This window comes from Balaenoptera physalus (genome assembly GCF_965194825.1).
Source record: "Balaenoptera physalus genome assembly, chromosome: 2".
In the NCBI taxonomy this organism is placed as follows: domain Eukaryota; kingdom Metazoa; phylum Chordata; class Mammalia; order Artiodactyla; family Balaenopteridae; genus Balaenoptera; species Balaenoptera physalus.
The window spans coordinates 74,828,101-74,848,118 of NC_138883.1; the positions used below are offsets into that span (position 1 = coordinate 74,828,101).

Consider the following 20,018-nt stretch of genomic DNA (forward strand, 5'->3'; position numbering starts at 1 on the left):
AGCTGTTAAATTCTGGGCCTAGCTGGAGTCAGCCAGCACAGCAGGCACCGCTGGTAATGATTTGAACATGTCTGAACACTTGGCATGCCTCACTTCCCTTGGCTCAATCAAAATAAACATCTACTGCACATGAACTAGGTGCCAGACGTGCCCCTTGTCCTTAAGCAGCTTGTGATCGAGGGAGGAAAGACAGACACGAAACAAGTGACTACAAGTTTATGAGTTTTACCAAGGGGCATTCGAGTGTGCCATGGAGACACAGAAGAGGGGGTGCAAGTCTAGTCTAGGGGTTCAGGGGAAAGCTTCCCTGCAGAAGGAATATTTGAGCTGAGGTTGAGGATGAGTAGGAGTCAGAATAGGCCCTAGGGAGCAGTCCAGGTGAAGGCCAAGGTGAACTTCAGATGATAGGGCTATTTAATGGGCAGTAGGGAGCACCTAGTTCAGCCTAATTCTCCTCCTGTCAGTTGGGGCTTGGCCCATCCAGCCCTTATCCATCCTCTCAGGGGGCAGATGCTGCACTAAACGGGAGAGGGAGTGGAGTGGCCTGTGCGTGGGTACCTCTCGGGGCCCCCTCCTCTGACTCAGGCATCACAGGAGCTGTTGTGAATTCAGCACCACTCTTGTTGGAGCAATATTAAACATCATCACCAAAGGCAGTTTTGACTCATTTCTTTATTAATATAGAAAAGGAGCCCAAGGCAGCTGGACCAGTAGTACAAAGCACCAGGAGTTAATACTATTCTGGTGAAAGGGTTGGCTTTACAAAAGTGAAGGAGTAGGCAGGAGCTGCCCTGGTTCTGGGGCCAGGCCCAGCCTACTGCCCAGAACCTCGGAGCAGCACCTGGAACCAGCCCCTGGGAGAGAGTGACGGGTGGGGGGGTCGGGGGCTGAGAGCTGGAGACCAGAAGGACAGGTGGCAGGGATGGAGGGCCAGGCAGTGAGAACCATCCTGTGGCTGGTGAGGACAGGCCACTGCCGGCTGGAGGCTCCCCACTGGACCCTGGGCGGAGGCGCACGTGAGCCTCAGCTCCGGGGCAGGTAGAAAAACCCTGCGGATACTAGAGAGGATGGGGATCCAGACACGGCTCAGGGTCGAAGGGCCTTTCCCTTCTCTCCACCAGGGGCCACCTTTCTCAACACTATGGGTGGGGCTTCAGGGCCCAAGGCACAGAGGGAGGCCCAGAGGCCTCCCAGCGGGAGGAAGAGGGGGCAGGAAGGAAGCACTTGAGTGTTCCCAGCTTAGGCAGCTGGGGCTGAGACACAGGGCAGGCAAACAGCACCCCCGTACAATGAGGCTGGAACGCGGGGCTGGGTTGGGCTTATCCTCAGCCAGGACCAGCCCCATGGCAACGATGCCCGCCTCAAACCTTGGCAAACAGAGTCTGCCGTGAGCACAGGCTCTCAGCAGACCCGGGTGCCAGCCCTAGCTCTCCTGGAACAGAGCTGTCTCGCCATGGACCAGCCATGCCCTGCCCTGCCCTGGGCCTCCTCTGTTAACGAGGGCTTTGGATACGACTTCTCAGGTCACGGGAGCTGCAGGACCTGCTCTTGGTACTTAAGTGGGAACCAGTCCCAACCAGACTCCGGACAGAACTGGCATGGCTGGCAGGCCGGGGGTGATGGGGGAGGAAGATAGTCCTGCACGGAACCTACCCCCCACACACTCCAGAGCCAGGAAAGGCTACTGAGAGCCTCTCCTTCGCCCAGGGGAGGCGGCCGCCCTCCCTTTGGCACAGGGGGGACGCGGCTTGGTGTGACCCTTCATAGCCACACCTGGGTAACACTCGGCATGGAGAGAATGGGGTGGCACTCTGCAAGCCTTTCTGTTCTTCCCCGGGGTGGGGAGCTCAAGGCCACTTGTGGCTTTGCCTCTAGCCCTTAGCGTAGAGAGGAGTGCCCTCCTTCTGTGGTCCTGCCCTGGGGACAGCCCGCGACTCTGCCTGGCTGGCACATGTTAGTTGGTCAGGAAAGGACAGAGGGGTAAGTAAGGAGACAGGGAGGTGAGAGTGACTCTCTGGCTTTCTCCTCGCCCTCTAGGGAGAGCAGCTCAATCAACCGAGTCGCAGATCTCCTCCACCACTGCGTTGAAGATGTGTGGCTGGTCCGCGTACACGTGGTGTGAGGCGCCCTCGATCTCCTGTGGATGGAGGACCCCACCAGGGGTGGGACAGCCCTTTATTCAAGGCACTGGAAAGCTATTGCACCATTTCTTTTTCCCTTAAGACTGCTTGCCCGTCGCCCATGAGCACTTATTTTACCTAAGACAACAGTCCACCTTTCTCCCCAGATCTTGGCACTTCCCTGTGGGAGTCAGTGAATCCCAATATCCCATCCTTACTTCTCCTATGGCGCCTGATTTTACCTCTCCTTCCACGCCAGCCCCTCCACCGACCTGCTCATGTCATCCACATGTCCACTAAAGCAGGGCCCATCAGGCACCAGCCTAATTAAGCATACTCATTAGCAAATGAGGGGGGAGGGGGTAAGGAAAAACGGCGGGGGGGGTGTGTCGGAGGAATGTGGTGGGAAGGCTTCACGGCAGCCTCTACAGTTCCCAGCTCTGCTTTGGGGTGGGAATTACAGGGGGTGGAGGGACAGCGTGGTGCCTGTGCCTGACTACTGGACAAGAATCTGCCTTTCAGCTGAACTGAGCTATACAGAAGTGAGAAACCCCTAATTGTGATTTTACAGAGAGCCAACCCTTTCAAATCCACTGCTGTAGCTCATCCCGTCCACTCCTCTTTCCCCCTTGACTCTCCCATTACCCTTCGCTACCCTGACTCAGCTACTCTGGGTCAATCAACACGTGCTGGGATGTTGCAGTGTTTCCACCTCAATCCTGCTCCTCCAGTGGCCAACGTACCATGTCTCGGACGTAGGAATCCGGCCGCTGCAGCTTCACCTTTTTTCCCGTGCTGGTGTCTATCCAGGTGTTGGCCCCATAGATCATGGTGATGGGCATTTCTTTTTGAATCAAGTGAATTCGCTCTAACATGGGTCGCCGGGCCCAGCCGAAGGACTCCATCATGGTTTTGAATGCCGTCTCCCCACTGAAGAAGCAAAACAGGGTGAGGCAATGAATAAACGCCACAACCTAAAATGTCAATTTGTTGATCTCAGAGGCTGGGGCAGTATCTTTGTCATTCTTTGTGTTCCTCTCAGAGCCCAGCACTGGGCTCATTAAATATTAGGAAGATTAGGAGACAGGACTGAATCTCCAGAGGCTCCTATCACAGATGAGTTGTGAAAACTTGTGTGGAACTTGTGAAAACCCCATGGCACTGAGAATTATCCAAGAGCCTAATAGGTTACTATTTATTCAACAAATATTTATGTGGCATCCCGGAGCTGAGGGTGGGGACATATGAACAAGACAGACGCAGTGCCTGCCCTCCTGGAGCTCACATTTTCCTCATACTTCAGGCATAAATAATGAATTATATGATTAACTTAACTTCAAATTTCCCAAGAATTATGAAAGGGTGGCGGAGTTCTAGGAGAACACAGACTAGGGACTTGGCTTCCTGGGGCTGAAGGAGAGGGTCAAGGGGTTCGCTTGGGGTGGGCTCTGATGAGCAAGTACTACAGAAGCACAAAGGGTTTGCTGAGGAGAATGGAATGAAATCAGTCTTGTGAGGACCTGGGGGGAGCAGCAGTTTGTGCGACTTGAGAAGCAATGACGGCCAATCTGATCTCCTTTGCTCCCTGGCCATTTCCTTAGGGAGAGCTAACCAAGGCTGTGTCACAGGGGTCTGCAAGGCTGGGGCAGAAGCCAGCTGTCCAGGTTGCTCTCCTGGGAAGCAGGAGAGGTTGGGGACACTGCCGCCCAGCAGGCTCAGCCTGTTCGGGAATTATATCCCCAGTCTCCTTTGCACCCCTGAGATGAAGGAGAGCCTGGGTTCTGCACAGGCCACCAGAAACAGGGTTCTTCCTTAAGACAGTGCAGCATAGTGGAAAAATCATGGACTCTGGAGTCAGAGAGACATGAGTTCAAATCCTGGCTGTAGTTTCTAACCAAGTCATGGAAACAAGAATACACCTTAATTTTCTCATTTACAAGCTGGGAGGAATTATACCCACTTTATTAGGTCATTGTGAAGAAAATGAAAATATGTACAAAGCCCCTAAATTTAGGTGAAGCAAAGTAGGTACCCCATCCCCCAAATATTATTCTTTGGCCAAATCGTATGTTTTCCAAGGGAATGGTAAGAGTTACCATGAGCTCATGAGGGTTACAACTCAGACTCAGGGGCTTATAAAATTGAGTGATGGGGTTTGGGGGAAGGGGCTGGTTATCACTGATGTCATCTCTGCTTCTTCTAGGACCTGAATGAGGTGTGTGATTATATACTCTGTGGCTTAGATTGGGAGGCCATTCATTATACGGAACTAGGTCTGGGGCTGGGGAATGCTCTGAGGAAAGGGCTAGGGGTGGGCCTGCAGGGCCTCAGAGGGTATGAGACTGGCACTGAGCCCAGTGGGGGCTGAGAGGAGTCGAGAGCAGGAAGCAGGGGGCTCCCTGATTTGACTGTTGAGCTGAGTTTCTATACTGCTGCTTAAGCAGGGCCCTTCAATCAGCTGGGCTCCTGAGGAATGTTGGATGGACAGTTCCCACGCTGCCTGAAAGCTGTCTGGGTTTGACGCTAATGCTCAGACAGTACTGCTGGAATGCAAAACCCCAGTTGCTTCACAGCTTTGGGCTGAACAGTCCTGAAATGAGGCAGGGCAGTGCTGCTGCTCCCAATGACCTTGGCTCCCCTGAGATGCCTCCCAGTAGCGTGAGGTGAGGCCCCCTCAGAGGTGGTGCCTCATGGTATCAGCCACTCACATGGCACTGCCCAAGGGGAGGACTACCTCCCTATCTCTGCCCTGGATGGCAGTTGTCAAGACTGTAAATCAGCAGGCTTGTGGGGCCTATGTCTGAGTTGTCATAGATATAAAATTCTAGAGATTCTGTGGATATCCCCAAATCCCCCAAAGAGAGGGAAGGCATTCGTATCCCAACAGTAAGTATTTCAAGATGCACATAATTAGATTTTTAAATGCATAAACTTTCCATCAGCAGTTCTATTTGTAGGAATGTAGTCTAGAGATACAGTCACATGTGTGCAAAGGAAGATATATAAGGAGGTTCCCTGAAGCAATGTCACATGATATCTCAGACCTAAAATAACAAGAAGATTCAGGAATTACAGGTCTGGGACAGGAGAAGACTTTCTTTTTTTTTTTCTTTATAAATATACCATGTTCAGAGAAGGAAGAAGAACTACAATCCTGTAGCCTGTGGAACAAAAACCACATTCACAGAAAGATAGACAAGATGAAAAGGCAGAGGGCTATGTACCAGATGAAGTAACAAGATAAAACCACAGAAAAACAAGTAAATGAAGTGGAGATAGGCAACCTTCCAGAAAAATAATTCAGAATAATGATAGTGAAGATGATCCAGGACCTTGGAAAAAGAATGGAGGCAAAGATCGAGAAGATGCAAGAAATGTTTAACAAAGACCTAGAAGAACTAAAGAGCAAACAAACAGAGATGAACAATACAATAACTGAAATGAAAACTACACTAGAAGGAATCAATAGCAGAATAACTGAGGCAGAAGAACGGATAAGTGACCTGGAAGACAGAATGGTGGAATTCACTGCTGTGGAACAGAATAAAGAAAAAAGAATGAAAAGAAATGAAGACAGCCTAAGAGACCTCTGGGACAACATTAAACGCAACAACATTCACATTATAGGGGTCCCAGAAGGAGAAGAGAGAGAGAAAGGACCAGAGAAAATATTTGAAGAGATTATAGTCGAAAACTTCCCTAACATGGGAAAGGAAATAGCCACCCAAGTCCAGGAAGCGCAGCGAGTCCCATACAGGATAAACCCAACGAGAAACACACTGAGACACATAGTAATCAAATTGGCAAAAATTAAAGACAAAGAAAAATTATTGAAAGCAGCAAGGGAAAAACGACAAATAACATACAAGGGAACTCCCATAAGGTTAACAGCTGATTTCTCAGCAGAAACTCTACAAGCCAGAAGGGAGTGGCAATGATATACTTAAAGTGATGAAAGGGAAGAACCTACAACCAAGATTACTCTACCCAGCAAGGATCTCATTTAGATTTGATGGAGAAATCAAAAGCTTTACAGACAAGCAAAAGCTAAGAGAATTCAGCACCACCAAACCAGCTCTACAACAAATGCTAAAGGAACTTCTCTAAGTGGGAAACACAAGAGAAGAAAAGCACCTACAAAAACAAACCCAAAACAATTAAGAAAATGGTCATAGGAACATACATATCGATAATTACCTTAAATGTGAATGGATTAAATGCTCCAACCAAAAGACACAGGCTTGCTGAATGGATACAAAAACAAGACCCATATATATGCTGTCTACAAGAGACCCACTTCAGACCTAGGGACACATACAGCCTGAAGGTGAGGGGGATGGAAAAAGATATTCCATGCAAATGGAAATCAAAAGAAAGCTGGAGTAGCAATACTCATATCAGATAAAATAGACTTTAAAATAAAGAATGTTACAAGAGACAAGGAAGGATACTACATAATGATCATGGGATCAATCCAAGAAGAAGATATAACAATTATAAATATATATGCACCCAACATAGGAGCACCTCAATACATAAGGCAACTGCTAACAGCTGTAAAAGAGGAAATCAACAGTAACACAATAATAGTGGGGGACTTTAACACCTCACTTACACCAATGGACAGATCATCCAAAATGAAAATAAATAAGGAAACAGAAGCTTTAAATGACACAATAGACCAGATAGATTTAATTGATATTTATAGGACATTCCGTCCAAAAACAGCAGATTACACTTTCTTCTCAAGTGCACACGGAACATTCTCCAGGAAAGATCACATCTTGGGTCACAAATCAAGCCTCAGTAAATTTAAGAAAATTGAAATCATATCAAGCATCTTTTCTCACCACAATGCTATGAGATTAGAAATGAATTACAGGGGAAAAAACGTAAAAAACACAAACACATGGAGGCTAAACACTATATTACTAAATAACCAAGAGATCACTGAAGAGATCAAAGAGGAAATCAAAAAATACCTAGAGACAAATGACAATGAAAACACGACGATCCAAAACCTATGGGATGCAGCAAAAGCAGTTCTAAGAGGGAAGTTTATAGCCATACAAGCCTACCTCAAGAAACAAGAAAAATCTCAAATAAACAATCTAACCTTACACCTAAAGGAACTAGAGGAAGAAGAACAAACAAAACCCAAAGTTAGCAGAAGGAAAGAAATCATAAAGATCAGAGTAGAAATAAATGAAATAGAAACAAAGAAAACAATAGCAAAGATCAATAAAACTAAAAGCTGGTTCTTTGAGAAGATAAACAAAATTGATAAACCATTAGCAAGACTCATCAAGAAAAAGAGGGAGAGGACTCAAATCAATAAAATTAGAAATGAAAAAGGAGAAGTTACAACAGACACCACAGAAATACAAAGCTTCCTAAGAGACTATTACAAGCAACTCTATGCCAATAAAATGGACAACCTGGAAGAAATGGACAAATTCTTAGAAAGGTATAACCTTCCAAGACTGAACCAGGAAGAAATAGAAAATATGAACAGACCAATCACAAGTAATGAAATTGAAACTGTGATTAAAAATCTTCCAACAAACAAAAGTCCAGGGAGATCGATCTAAGTAAGATGGCGACTGTGGAACCGGAAACCACCCCTACTCCTAATCCCCCACCTACAGAAGGAGAGAAAACAGAATCTAATCAGGAGGTTGCTAACCCAGAACACTATATTAAACATCCTTTACAGAACAGATGGGCACTCTGGTTTTTTAAAAATGATAAAAGCAAAACTTGGCAAGCAAACCTTTGGCTGATCTCTAAGTTTGATACTGTTGAAGACTTTTAGGCTCTGTACAACCATATCCAGTTGTCTAGTAATTTAATGCCTGGCTGTGACTACTCACTTTTTAAGGATGGTATTGAGCCTATGTGGGAAGATGAGAAAAACAAACGAGGAGAACGATGGCTAATTACATTGAACAAACAGCAGAGACGAAGTGACCTCAATCGCTTTTGGCTAGAGACACTGCTGTGCCTTATTGGAGAATCTTTTTATGACTACAGTGATGATGTATGTGGAGCTGTGGTTAATGTTAGAGCTAAAGGTGATAAAATAGCAATATGGACTACTGAATGTGAAAACAGAGAAGCTGTTACACATATAGGGAGGGTATACAAGGAAAGGTTAGGACCTCCTCCAAAGATAGTGATTGGTTATCAGTCCCATGCAGACACAGCTACTAAGAGCAGCTCCACCACTAAAAATAGGTTTGTTGTTTAAGAAGACACCTTCTGAGTATTCTCATAGGAGACTGCGTCAAGCAATCGAGATTTGGGAGCTGAACCAAAGCCTCTTCAAAAGCAGAGTGGACCGCATTTAAATTTGATTTCCATCTAAATGTTGCTAAGATATAAGAGAAGTCTCATTCGCCTTTGTCTTGTATTTCTGTGTTCATATTTTTTTTTTTTTTTTAATTTTGGCTAGAGTGTCCACTATCCCAATCAAAGAATTACAGTACACATCGTCCCCAGAATCCATAAATGTGTTCCTGGCCCACTCTGTAATAGCTTAAAAGAATTAACGATTACAAACACCTTTGACCCATCTAAAATATTAAAGAAAAGAATTTGCATTTCTATACCTTACAAGAGAACGATTCTGTTTATGTTCCATTGTATGCAGGAGCATATTTTGCTGGTTTGAAAGAGTATGATGCATACAGTTTTCTAACAATTTTCTTTGTTTCTTTTTACAGCATTGTCTGTGCTGTACTCTTGCTGATGGCTGCTAGATTTTAATTTATTTGTTTCCCTACTTGATAACATTAGTGATTCTGATTTCAGTTTTTCATTTGTTTTGCTTTTGTTTTTTTCCTCATGTGACGTTGGTGAAGGATCCAGGAATATGACACAAAGGTGGAATAAACATTAATTTTGTGCAAAAAAAAAAAAAAAAGTCCAGGACCAGATGGCTTCACAGGTGAATTCTATCAAACATTTAGAGAAGAGCTAACACCCATCCTTCTCAAACTCTTCCAAAAAATTGCAGAGGAAGGAACACTCCCAAACTCATTCTATGAGGCCACCATCACCCTGATACCAAAACCAGACAAAGGTACTACAAAAAAAGAAAATTACAGACCAATATCACTGATGAATATAGATGCAAAAATCCTCAACAAAATACTAGCAAACAGAATCCAACAACACATTAAAAGGATCATACACCATGATCAAGTGGGATTTATCCCAGGGATTCTTCAATATATGCAAATCAATCAGTGTGATACACCATATTAACAAATTGAAGAATAAAAACCATATGATCATCTCAATAGATGCAGAAAAAGCTTTTGACAAAATTCAATACCCATTTATGATAAAAACTCTACAGAAAGTGGGCATAGAGGGAAACTACCTCAACATAATAAAGGCCATATATGACAAACCCACAGCAAACATCATTCTCAATGGTGAAAAACTGAAAGCATTTCCTCTAAGATCAGGAACAAGACAAGGATGTCCACTCTCACCGCTATTATTCAACATAGTTCTGGAAGTCCTAGCCACGGCAATCAGAGAAGAAAAAGAAATAAAAGGAATACAAATTGGAAAAGAAGAAGTAAAACTGTCACTGTCTGCTGATGACATGATACTATACATAGAGAATCCTAAAGATGCCACCAGAAAACTACTAGAGCTAATCAATGAATTTGGTAAAGTTGCAGGATACAAAATTAATGCATGGAAATCTCTTGCATTCCTATACACTAATGATGAAAAATCTGAAAGAGAAATTAAGGAAACACTTCCATTTACCATTGCAACAAAAAGAATAAAATACCTAGGAATAAACCTTCCTAGGGAGACAAAAGACCTGTATGCAGAAAACTATAAGACACTGATGAAAGAAATTAAAGATGATACCAACAGATGTAGAGGTATACCATGTTCTTGGATTGGAAGAATCAATACTGTGAAAATGACTATACTACCCAAAGCAATCTACAGATTCAATGCAATCCCTATCAAATTACCAATGGCATTTTTTATGGAACTAGAACAAAAAAATCTTAAAATATGTATGGAGACACAAAAGACCCCGAATAGCCAAAGCAGTCTTGAGGGAAAAAAATGGAGCTGGAGGAATCAGACTCCTTGACTTCAGACTATAGTACAAAGCTACAGTAATCAAGACAATATGGTACTGGCACAAAAACAGAAACATAGATCAATGGAACAAGATAGAAAGCCCAGAGGTAAACCCACGCACCTGTGGTCAACTAATCTATGACAAAGGAGAAAAGGATATACAATGGAGAAAAGACAGTCTCTTCAACAAGTGGTGCTGGGAAAACTGGACAGCTACATGTAAAAGAATGAAATTAGAACACTCCCTAACACCATACACAAAAATAAACTCAAAATGGATTAGAGACCTAAATGTAAGACCAGACACTATAAAACTCTTAGAGGAAAACATAGGAAGAACACTCCTTGACATAAATCACAGCAAGATCTTTTTTGATCCACCTCCTAGAGTAATGGAAATAAAAACGAAAATAAACAAATGGGACCTAATGAAACTTCAAAGCTTTTGCACAGCAAAGGAAACCATAAACAAGACAAAAAGACAACCCTCAGAATGGGAGAAAGTATTTGCAAATGAATCAATGGACAAAGGATTAATCTCCAAAATATATAAACAGATCATGTGCTCAATATTAAAAAAACAACCCAATCCAAAAATGGGCAGAAGACCTAGATAGACATTTCTCCAAAGAAGACATACAGATGGCCAAGAAGCACATGAAAAGCTGCTCAACATCACTAATTATTAGAGAAATGCAAATCAAAACTACAATGAGGTATCACCTCACACCAGTTAGAATGGGCTTCATCAGAAAATCTACAAACAACAAATGCTGGAGAGGGTGTGGAGAAAAGGGAACCCTCTTGCACTGTTGGTGGGAATGTAAACTGATACAGCCACTATGGAGAACAGTATGGAGGTTCCTTAAAAAACTAAAAATAGAATTACCATATGATCCAGCAATCCCACTGTTGGGCATATACCCAGAGAAAACCACAATTCAAAAAGACACATGCACCCCAATGTTCACTGCAGCACTATTTACAATAGCCAGGTCATGGAAGCAACCTAAATACCCATCAACAGACGAATGGATAAAGAAGTTGTGGTACATATATACAATGGAATATTACTCAGACATAAAAAGGAACGAAATGGGGTCATTTGTTGAGACGTGGATCTAGAGACTGTCATACAGAGTGAAGTAAGTCAGAAAGAGAAAAACAAATATCGTATATTAATGCATATATGTGGAACCTAGAAAAATGGTACAGAAGAACCGGTTTGCAGGGCAGAAATTGAGACACAGATGTAGAGAACAAACTTATGGACACCAAGGGGGGGAAAGCGGCAGGGGGGTGGGGATGGTGGTGTGCTGAATTGGGCGATTGGGACTGACATGTATACACTGATGTGTATAAAATGGATGACTAATAAGAACCTGCTGTATAAAAAAATAAATAAAATAAAAAAAAAATACCATGTTCATATCACTTTTTCAGTTAAAAAATAAAAAGATCGGGGTCTTCCCTGGTGGCGCAGTGGTTGAGAATCTGCCTGCCAATGCAGGGGACACGGGTTCGAGCCCTGGTCTGGGAAGATCCCACATGCCGCGGAGTAGCTGGGCCCGTGAGCCACAATTACTGAGCCTGTGCATCTGGAGCCTATGCTCCACAACAAGAGAGGCCGCGATAGTGAGAGGCCTGCGCACCGCGATGAAGAGTGGCCCCCGCTTGCCCCAACTAGAGAAAGCCCTCGCACAGAAACGAAGACCCAACACAGCCATAAATAAATAAATTAAAAAAAAAAAAAAAAGATCTTTGCAAATGTTTTCCAGACTTTTTGCCTATCAGGCTAACTGCCTATCTCCAGGGAAGAGTAAGGGTCCTCCTCTAGAGACGGGCGGCATGTTTAATTAATCTATTATCTTCTCCATCCCTTTGTGCCTATGCCTGGGAAAGTCTCTGGAAACCACCAAGCCTGCTAATGCCTATGTTCCCCTAACTGAATGAGAGCTCTGTGGAAGAAGAAATACAGCACAGAATGATCCTGGGACAGTTCTGGAATTTTCCAGCAGCTGGAGTTTTAGCTGCCAACCCATCGACCTTGAGCTGACTCTGGAAGCTGCCCTCACCTGGGATTCTGGGCATTGCAGTGGTAGATATACTCTGATATAGTATCATCGTCAAAGAAGTCTGCAAACTTGCGCTTGAAGTCTGGTCGGAATCGCTGTACCAGGCTGGGCCCTGGGAGGGGACAGAACGTGGAGAGGCCGATTTGAATAGGGAGGAAAGACTCCTGCCTTTGTATGTGTTAACAACTTTAACCAAACATTATTTCTCCTAAGGGTTTGTTTGCTTTGTACACTTAATGTTATAGTGGCAGACAGAGCATGCAAGTCTTTTGGGAAGCTCCAGGTGACTACAAATGAGAGTCAGTTAGTTTCCAAAGAATTTAGACAGTCTAATGTCACTGAGGAACCAGAATTATCTGCAGCTCAATGAAGTCCCAAGATCTTTCTCTCCAAGGATTACAAGCCCCACAGGAGTCCATGGTTGAGATGCTTTGCTTTTACAGTCTGAGCTATGTTCTCTTTCTCCCCGAGACCCTTTATGGCCATTTAATCTTCTGAAGGTAGTGGATGAAACCAGACCACCTCCCAAGAGCCCTCTCACATTCAGGCCTGTAATAGAATACGAGTGAAGAGGTAAACCTAATACTGGCATCTCAGACTCGGGGCACAGTTTTAGAGCAATCTGTTCCCTTCACCTTTCTTTAAATAGTACATACACAAGCAGTAGGGCACTTGAAACACACTGTAAAAATTGGGCCTAATGAATGATCAGCTTCTGGCCTCTCTCTCCCGGTCTGCTCTCTCTGTGTGAGAAGCAAGGGGTGAGAGGGAGGCAAAGCCGGGATCCCCTGGGCCCTGGTCCTCCTGCATGGCTGCCAGCCAACCTCCCCAACCATAATAGCTCTGATGCCCACGCATGGACCTGGCCAGAGGCAAGTCCAGCAATGGGGAGAGTGGTTAGAGCAGGGCTTCTCCCTGTAAAAGGATTATAGAAGGTCTGCTGGAGTGCACAGTGCTGGGTGCCCTAAGAAGGTCAGCCCTCTGCGCATTTAGTATCCTTTGGCACCTGTGTCTCTTGCTTTCCTTCCTTTCTCCCCAAACTCCTACCTTCTGCTCAAGTGCTCATTTTTCTCTTTTATCCAGAGCCATTCTGTTTCTCTTGAAGGGCCTAAAGAGATAACTCTTATTCAGCCAATAGCAATTAATTCATAATAATTGGCTATTGAACATTACTGTGTATATATAAGCCATCAGTGCAAAATAGATGGACACCAATCTTTTCCATAAAGGGAATCTGCTTTTCTCTTTATCAGAGTAAAAGGCTCCCCAGATAGGGAGGGTGCTAGCAGTGTGAGGTCAGAAGGCCGGGGCTTACTGATCCCATTCGCTCTGGCTGGCTCCCCCCTCCTTCCCTCCCTTCACTCACAGGGTTTGCTGACAGCTACTAAGTGGTGAAGACGTGGTGTCTGACTGGGGCAGGAGCTTGCCTGCCACTGTGGGCTAGGCTGGAGGCTCTGGTCCTGACCTCTCCTGGCAACAGGTGCTGGGTGAGCTGCAGGGATGGGATCCAGCAGTGGTGACCACGCTGAAACACCAACAGGCTGCCATAAACGTGGAGCACAGAAACTCAGCAGAGGAAGAGTCACCTCACGGCCCCTTCCTCTCTCTCTGGGGCACAGAGTAGCAGTTCTGCTCCATCTGGCTCTCGCATGGAAAAGCTTTTTCCGTGCAGATGGAGGAAAAAAAGAACCTTCTGAAACTGCAGACAAAGACATCTGGTCCAGATTAACAGCTTTAAATAACAATGTTAGGCCTATTCCCACTTTTCCTGAACAAGAGGGGGTGCTGAGAGTCCAGGTGCAGTGGGGCTTCTAGAATGGGACAGCCGTGGTTTGAGGAGACAGTTTTCCATCTACAGGCTACTCACCCCAGGGCCCAGCTACTCGAAGAACAGCCAGTGGATTGGAACGCCCTAGGACAGAGGCCACAGCCTTGACCCAGGTCGGGGGTGCACGGATCTGACTGGGGTCAGTTGGTCGGAGGGGAAAGCCCCATGGGTCCACCAGGATGAGGTGTTTAACTCTAAAGGAGGAAAAAGGAGGAGTCAAGTTGTCTTCGCTTGAAGGTATCACAGCCCTTAAATCACCCAGGAAGAGAACTATTGGAAACAAATACCGGAAGTTTCCCAGCAAGGCGAGGAGTCGTCGTGATGGAGATGGGTGGCTCTTCCTTACCTGTCAGGGTACTTGATTGAGTAGGAAGTGGCCAGGAATCCTCCCAGGCTGTGCCCCAGGAGGATCATACTGGGGATCCCCATGGTCTCCCGCCACGTCTCTATCGAGGTCACAAACTCGTCCTCGGCCCCCTCTGGGTCCCTCGGGAACGCTGGCCTAGAGCTTCGCCCGAAGCCGAGCAGATCGAAGGTGTGCAGAGTGCGGCGGGCGCTCAGTGAATCCATGTTGAGGATCCAGAGGCCCACGCCGCCCCCAAAGCCATGCACCATCACCAGGGGGGTGCGGTCCCTGAGCTCAGGGCTCACTGTCACCGTCCAGATCTTGTTCTGGTTTGGGAGGGACACGTATCGGGCCAGGAACTTGTTCTGGAGGCCTGGGGAGAGGGGTCCAGGGCAGAGCGATCAGACTGTGTGCTGACAGCGTCATCCTTTTGCCTGGACTCCCGCTCTTCAGCTCTCTCTCATCCCCAAACCCTTCCTGACCTCCTTCGCCTTTCCTTTCACAGCTCTCTGACCCTACATCCTAAGAGTTCAACTCCAAGTACAATTTGTAGACCGTCTAGTCTGTAGGTTTTAAGAGGGGCCATCTTATTCCTTGAGGCTGTTTGGGTCCCTTTGGGTCCACGGTGGCAGTGACCCCACTGACCCCACAGAGCTTCAGCATCTATCACTCTGGTACCTGTATGTGCTTGGGGCTTGACCCATGGACAGTAGTGTCCTCACTGAGGGTATCTGGGAGGGTTGAGCCAGGTCCCTCTTCAGGACAGACCAAGGTGGGCAATGCTTGCTTTGCTGGTGTGAAGGCAGTCACATGACAGAGCTGCCGGGGGGAAGTCACCTGGATCCCAGACAGCTTGAAAGGCTTGAAAACTGTGGCTCTTCTGTGGTTGTACTTATCCCAGCCCATAAGAGAGAGGGTAGCCATGGCTGGGGCAGTGGCTATAGGGTGGGGAAGATCATATGAGGAATATGGGGAGATGTGGCCCAAGGATCTTCTTTGGTAACTGGACGGCAAGGTCGGGGGGGCGCTAATTGGGCAGAACACAAGGAATAGTAATATTAGTCAATACAGGACTGCTGGTCCTTGGATAGGAAGATGGTAAATCTAAGAAGTGCTTGTGTGTTTGATGAGAAACGGAGAGATGGCAAAAGAAAAGAATAGGAGAAGGAAGAAGTAAAGGAGAGAATGTGTACATTTGTACATGCTGTATGTTAATAGCTGGTACAGGGTTTGAGGTGGAGTTGAGGGATGTGACAGAAACCAGCATGATGGACAGGGAGGGAGATGTCAAGGAACCAGTATCATGGAATGTGTGTCCTCTGGGCAAATCTTTTCCCTCCAGTCACAAACATCCCTTCCTCCCACCCCAAGCATTGTCAATCAGGAATCAGTGGGCTCAGTGTGCCAGTCCCCGGGAAGATCCTGTATCCTGGGCCTCCCGAGGGAGATGGGACGAGTGTCCCTTCTACTTACACTGGAGGATCCTGGCTTCCACATTCTTCAGCTGAGACATGGAAGTGGGGCGCCAAGTGGGCAGCCAGCTGCTCAGCCAGCCTTGAGGCCTGGGACAGGGAGACACGGAGACACTCACTGGCAAAGCTGGAAACACTGATGCTCTCAGGCTTGCTGGCAGTTAGTTACAAAAGAGTTATCAGGGTGCAGGGTGTTTCCAGGCTCGGGAAACCTGCCCCTATGGCAGTCAGCAATTCCCTGGCTGCCTGATAGACTGTTACTCTTCTCTGATAAATGGTTATTAACAACAACATGCCCTTTGTTTCAACAGATACTCAGAATACCATGTGCACGACACTTCACAGTTTACAAAGCCCTTTCACATTTTTTTATCTCATTTGAGCTTTACAACTCCCCTTTGTTACTGGTTATTATAATGTTCAAGGAGGTTACAAGGGGAAAAAAAGCCAACTTTTAACTAATGTTTCAGTTCTCCTTTGCCATCCCTAGGACTGTATGTTCCTTTAGAGTAGGGCAAATTCCCATGCCACCTGCCCTCCTGGCAGGGCACCAGGGTTCGTGTGTGCCCTCTTCCAAGCCCCTGAAAGTACAGAGCACTGTGTCAGTGCCCAGTTGGGCTCTCAGGCAATCAATCAGTCCAGCCTTGAATGACATGATGGGATAGGCAGGGAGAAGGATGAGGGAGACCTGGGTTCAAGTCCTGCTGTGATTCCCTGACAGGACAGTTGCCCTTGGTCTTGTTTCCAGATTATAAAATGAGTAGAAAGCTCACACATGTCATCACCTCCAATGGCATGCAGTAAAACAGATAAGATAACCTATCTTGCTTTCTACTTTATATCCAGGGGACTTTAAGTCATTGCAGGGTAGAGGTTGAAAGTAGCAGTTGTTGTGGAATAATTTTTTAAAACCCTGGATCTAGGGACTTCCCTGGTGGCACAGTAGTTTAGAATCCACCTGCCAATGCAGGGGACACGGGATCGAGCCCTGGTCCAGGAAGATCCCACATGCCGCGGAGCAACTAAGCCCGTGCGCCACAGCTACTGGGCCTGCACTCTAGAGCCCACGAGCCACAACTACTGAGCCCACGTGCCACAACTACGGAAGCCTGCGCACCTAGAACCCGTGCTCTGCAACAAGAGAAGCCACTGCAATGAGAAGCCCGCGCACCACAACGAAGAGTAGCCCCTGCTCGCCGCAACTAGAGAAAGCCCACGTGCAGCAATGAAGACCAATGCAGCCAAAAATAAATAAATAAATAAATAATAAACAAACAAAACCAAAAATAACATGCTTAAAAAAAAAAAAAAAAAACACCCTGGATCTAAGTCACAGTAATATCATTTACAAGCAGAATGGTGTTGGCCTGTTAAATAACCTGTCTTTGAGCATCTAGATATGGAAGGGACCTCATAAGGCACCTGGAAACAGATGCTCACCGAATGAGCTTTTATTATTCCTTTTCCATCCCATATGGTATTTCTCTTTTCTTGAACTCTGTCTGGATGAAGTGGATTTCAGGATCCACACCACCAGTTACAGAAAGGGCCTGTAAACATCAGAACAGTCAAGCAGGGGCATTCTGTGGGGGAGCGAGGGGAACTATTACCAACCCCCCCTTGGCACACATTGGGCATCTTGCTACATCATTTGAAGTGCAGAATTTTAGATTAGAATAGTTCCTTAGAAATCTAGTCCAGCCTCTTTATTTTACAGATGAGCAAAATGATGCCCAAAGAGGTTATACAGCTAGTTAGAAAAAGAAGCAGAACTAGAACCTAGATCTCAAATCCAGGTTTCGCCTTATTTTTTCAAGGCCACACACGAATACTCACATTATACAAGCACAGTTCCACACTTGTCTGTTTTCTGAAAGGAGGTGTGACCTAAAGCCAGAGACTGAAGTTCTAATCCTGGCATTGCCACTCACCAGCAATGTGTCTTTGGACACATTATTTAGCCTTCTCTGTCAGTTTCCTCATTTTTAAAGGGAGGTAATAATAGTATCTACCTCATAGGGTTGTTATAAAGATCAAATGAATTAATGCACAGAGTAATGCCTAGCACAAGATAAACTCCCAATAAATGTTCTTTTCCCCAGCTAAATCGTAAGCTATCTATATTCCCAGTGTTTTGCAAGTAGCAAATCTCAGTGACTGAGGTTTGAAAGAAATACTGAGGTTGCAGCTGAAACTGGTCCATCAATGGCTTTAGCCAGATGAGAGCTGTCACTCTCAGTCAATCCAGTCCTACGAAGACTCAGAACCCTTCGAATATTCCTCTGGAATTCCTTATAGGCTTGAAGTACTGGCACCAAGACCACAGAATGTTGCCAGTCTTAAGAGACAAACTTTCCCTCCGCCCCACGGAGACTGTGACAAGTTAGGGCATGTCATCTGGACCCCACATTGCCTTATATCTGCCCAAAGCAGCACTCAGGAGAAATGTTGTTCTAAGGAACAGCATCAAGGGCTACTCTGCAGATACTCTTCAGGGAGAGCTTTTCCTCTCTTCTTCACCAAAAATGCTACTGGTAAAGCGCTGGAAATAGTCCCTGGCACACTATCTGCTCAATACCACTGGGGAGATGAGGGCTGGGCTGGGGAATTGAGGCAAGAAGCAGAGCAGCCGCTTAGCCACGAACTTAGCCTGGCTGGGGTGGTCTCTTCCCTTTAGAGTGCCTTTATCCTGATGGTGGGTGAGGCAGAAGGGGTTCCGTGCTGGGCAAGAAGACTGTTCTAAACCGCTGTGATCTTGAGGTCTCCTAACTTCTTTGGGCCCTGGATTCTTCACCTCTAAAAAGGAACTGAACTACCTGAATCTCTGCCAGCTCTAATATTCTATTTCTCTAAGTCATTGTAGCTATTGTAAATCTCCTCTTGGAAGCATCATTTTGGAAAACACCACTCTCCCGGGCAGTTCCTTCAAGCCCAGGAAGCTATTATTGTCATAACGTTAATTAGTTTTGCAAGCAGCTCTGAAAAGGGGGGAACAAGGGGGAACACGGGATCCAGGAAAGGCCCATTTTTGGTGAACACGCCCCCCCCGCCCCCCACCCCCGCACCCCGCTTGGCTGGAAGCTGAGTCATTCTCCAAGCAACTTTTCCTTGCTCCTATCAGACTGTGAACTGCTTGTCACACCACCTACAGGTGGCACCCCAAACTTGATGTCCTTGAGACGGTGTTAACAAATTCCCAAAGCTCTAATTCTGAAACCGCAGCATTAAGGATATTGTTATGATGATTAAAAACTATCAACAAGGATTGCCAGCGACTAAGCGCCTCGGTTGGCGAGAGCGAGTGAAACTTGCAAGCCTATTTAACCCAGACCAATCCCAGCGCAGTGGAGCCCTCTCTCCGCTTGCCACGCCTTACCCGTGCAGGGCTGGGCTAAGCGAGGCTCTTCCCACATCCCTGCCTCCCGTCCTGGAGCAAATCCAGACGAGCAGACCTGGCTGTTACCCCCGCACCCGCGTCCACACGCTTGCTTTGGGGGGTCTGAGACATCACCACTAAATCTAATCCCAGGGTACATAGACTAGAGGGGAGCAAGGAATGAACGCGAACACTAAAGTGGAAAGTCAGAACCGCTGGGCTGTAGAAAGCGTTCTCTTCCATCGCTCCCCTGACTCTGCTGCCGCATCTTCTGGGCAAAAGGAAAGCAACCAAACGCAACCCCCAGCCCTCCCCTGAAGCCGACCTGAAAAAGGAAAGTCTGGAAGGTGTCTAAAACTGTTCCTCAGCCACAGACAGTCCCAGGTTCATGGCCCAGAGATAGAGATAGAGAAAGAGACAGGATTAACTCACTGCTGCTCCAGATCATCAGCCATAGTAAACAAGCCCTGCCGGGTCGCGCTGAGCCAGCCCATCCCTCCGCCTGACGCCAGCACCAGCTGACCCAGAATAGGGTAGGAGAGCAAAGTGGGGCGTGGCCAGCGCCGCGAACGGGGAGGAGGGGCCTCAGGACGCGGGCTGGGGCTCTGAACCCAGCCGGCTGGGACAGCCGGGACACATGAGATGTCTCTGAGAGCGTCACAAAATAGGACAGTAGTCCT

At 46.4% G+C, this 20,018-nt stretch overlaps 1 protein-coding gene and 1 pseudogene across 11 annotated transcripts; one reads left to right on the plus strand and one right to left on the minus strand.

Annotated features, from left to right (window-relative positions):
- Positions 1-653: 653 nt before the first annotated feature.
- On the minus strand, positions 654-19,896 carry ABHD4 (abhydrolase domain containing 4, N-acyl phospholipase B). Of its 10 annotated transcripts, none has more exons than XM_082452433.1 (8): positions 19,771-19,896; positions 15,964-16,052; positions 14,491-14,816; positions 14,184-14,338; positions 13,683-13,841; positions 12,317-12,428; positions 2,864-3,050; positions 654-2,137 (listed from the first exon to the last, which is right to left on the minus strand). In XM_082452433.1, the coding sequence occupies exons 2-8, from the start codon at positions 15,985-15,987 to the stop codon at positions 2,048-2,050; spliced, it is 1,053 nt and encodes a 350-aa protein (XP_082308559.1). In that variant the 5' UTR covers positions 15,988-16,052; positions 19,771-19,896; the 3' UTR covers positions 654-2,047. The 10 variants fall into 10 exon arrangements, with proteins under 10 accessions (XP_082308559.1, XP_082308555.1, XP_082308560.1 ...); XM_082452429.1 differs by having other exon boundaries at positions 14,491-14,863; positions 19,771-19,838; XM_082452434.1 differs by having other exon boundaries at positions 19,664-19,790.
- Positions 7,717-8,609, plus strand: LOC309656257 (eukaryotic translation initiation factor 4E pseudogene; annotated as a pseudogene). The gene has a single exon. The product of its transcript is annotated as a eukaryotic translation initiation factor 4E pseudogene (transcript).
- Positions 19,897-20,018: the final 122 nt, after the last annotated feature.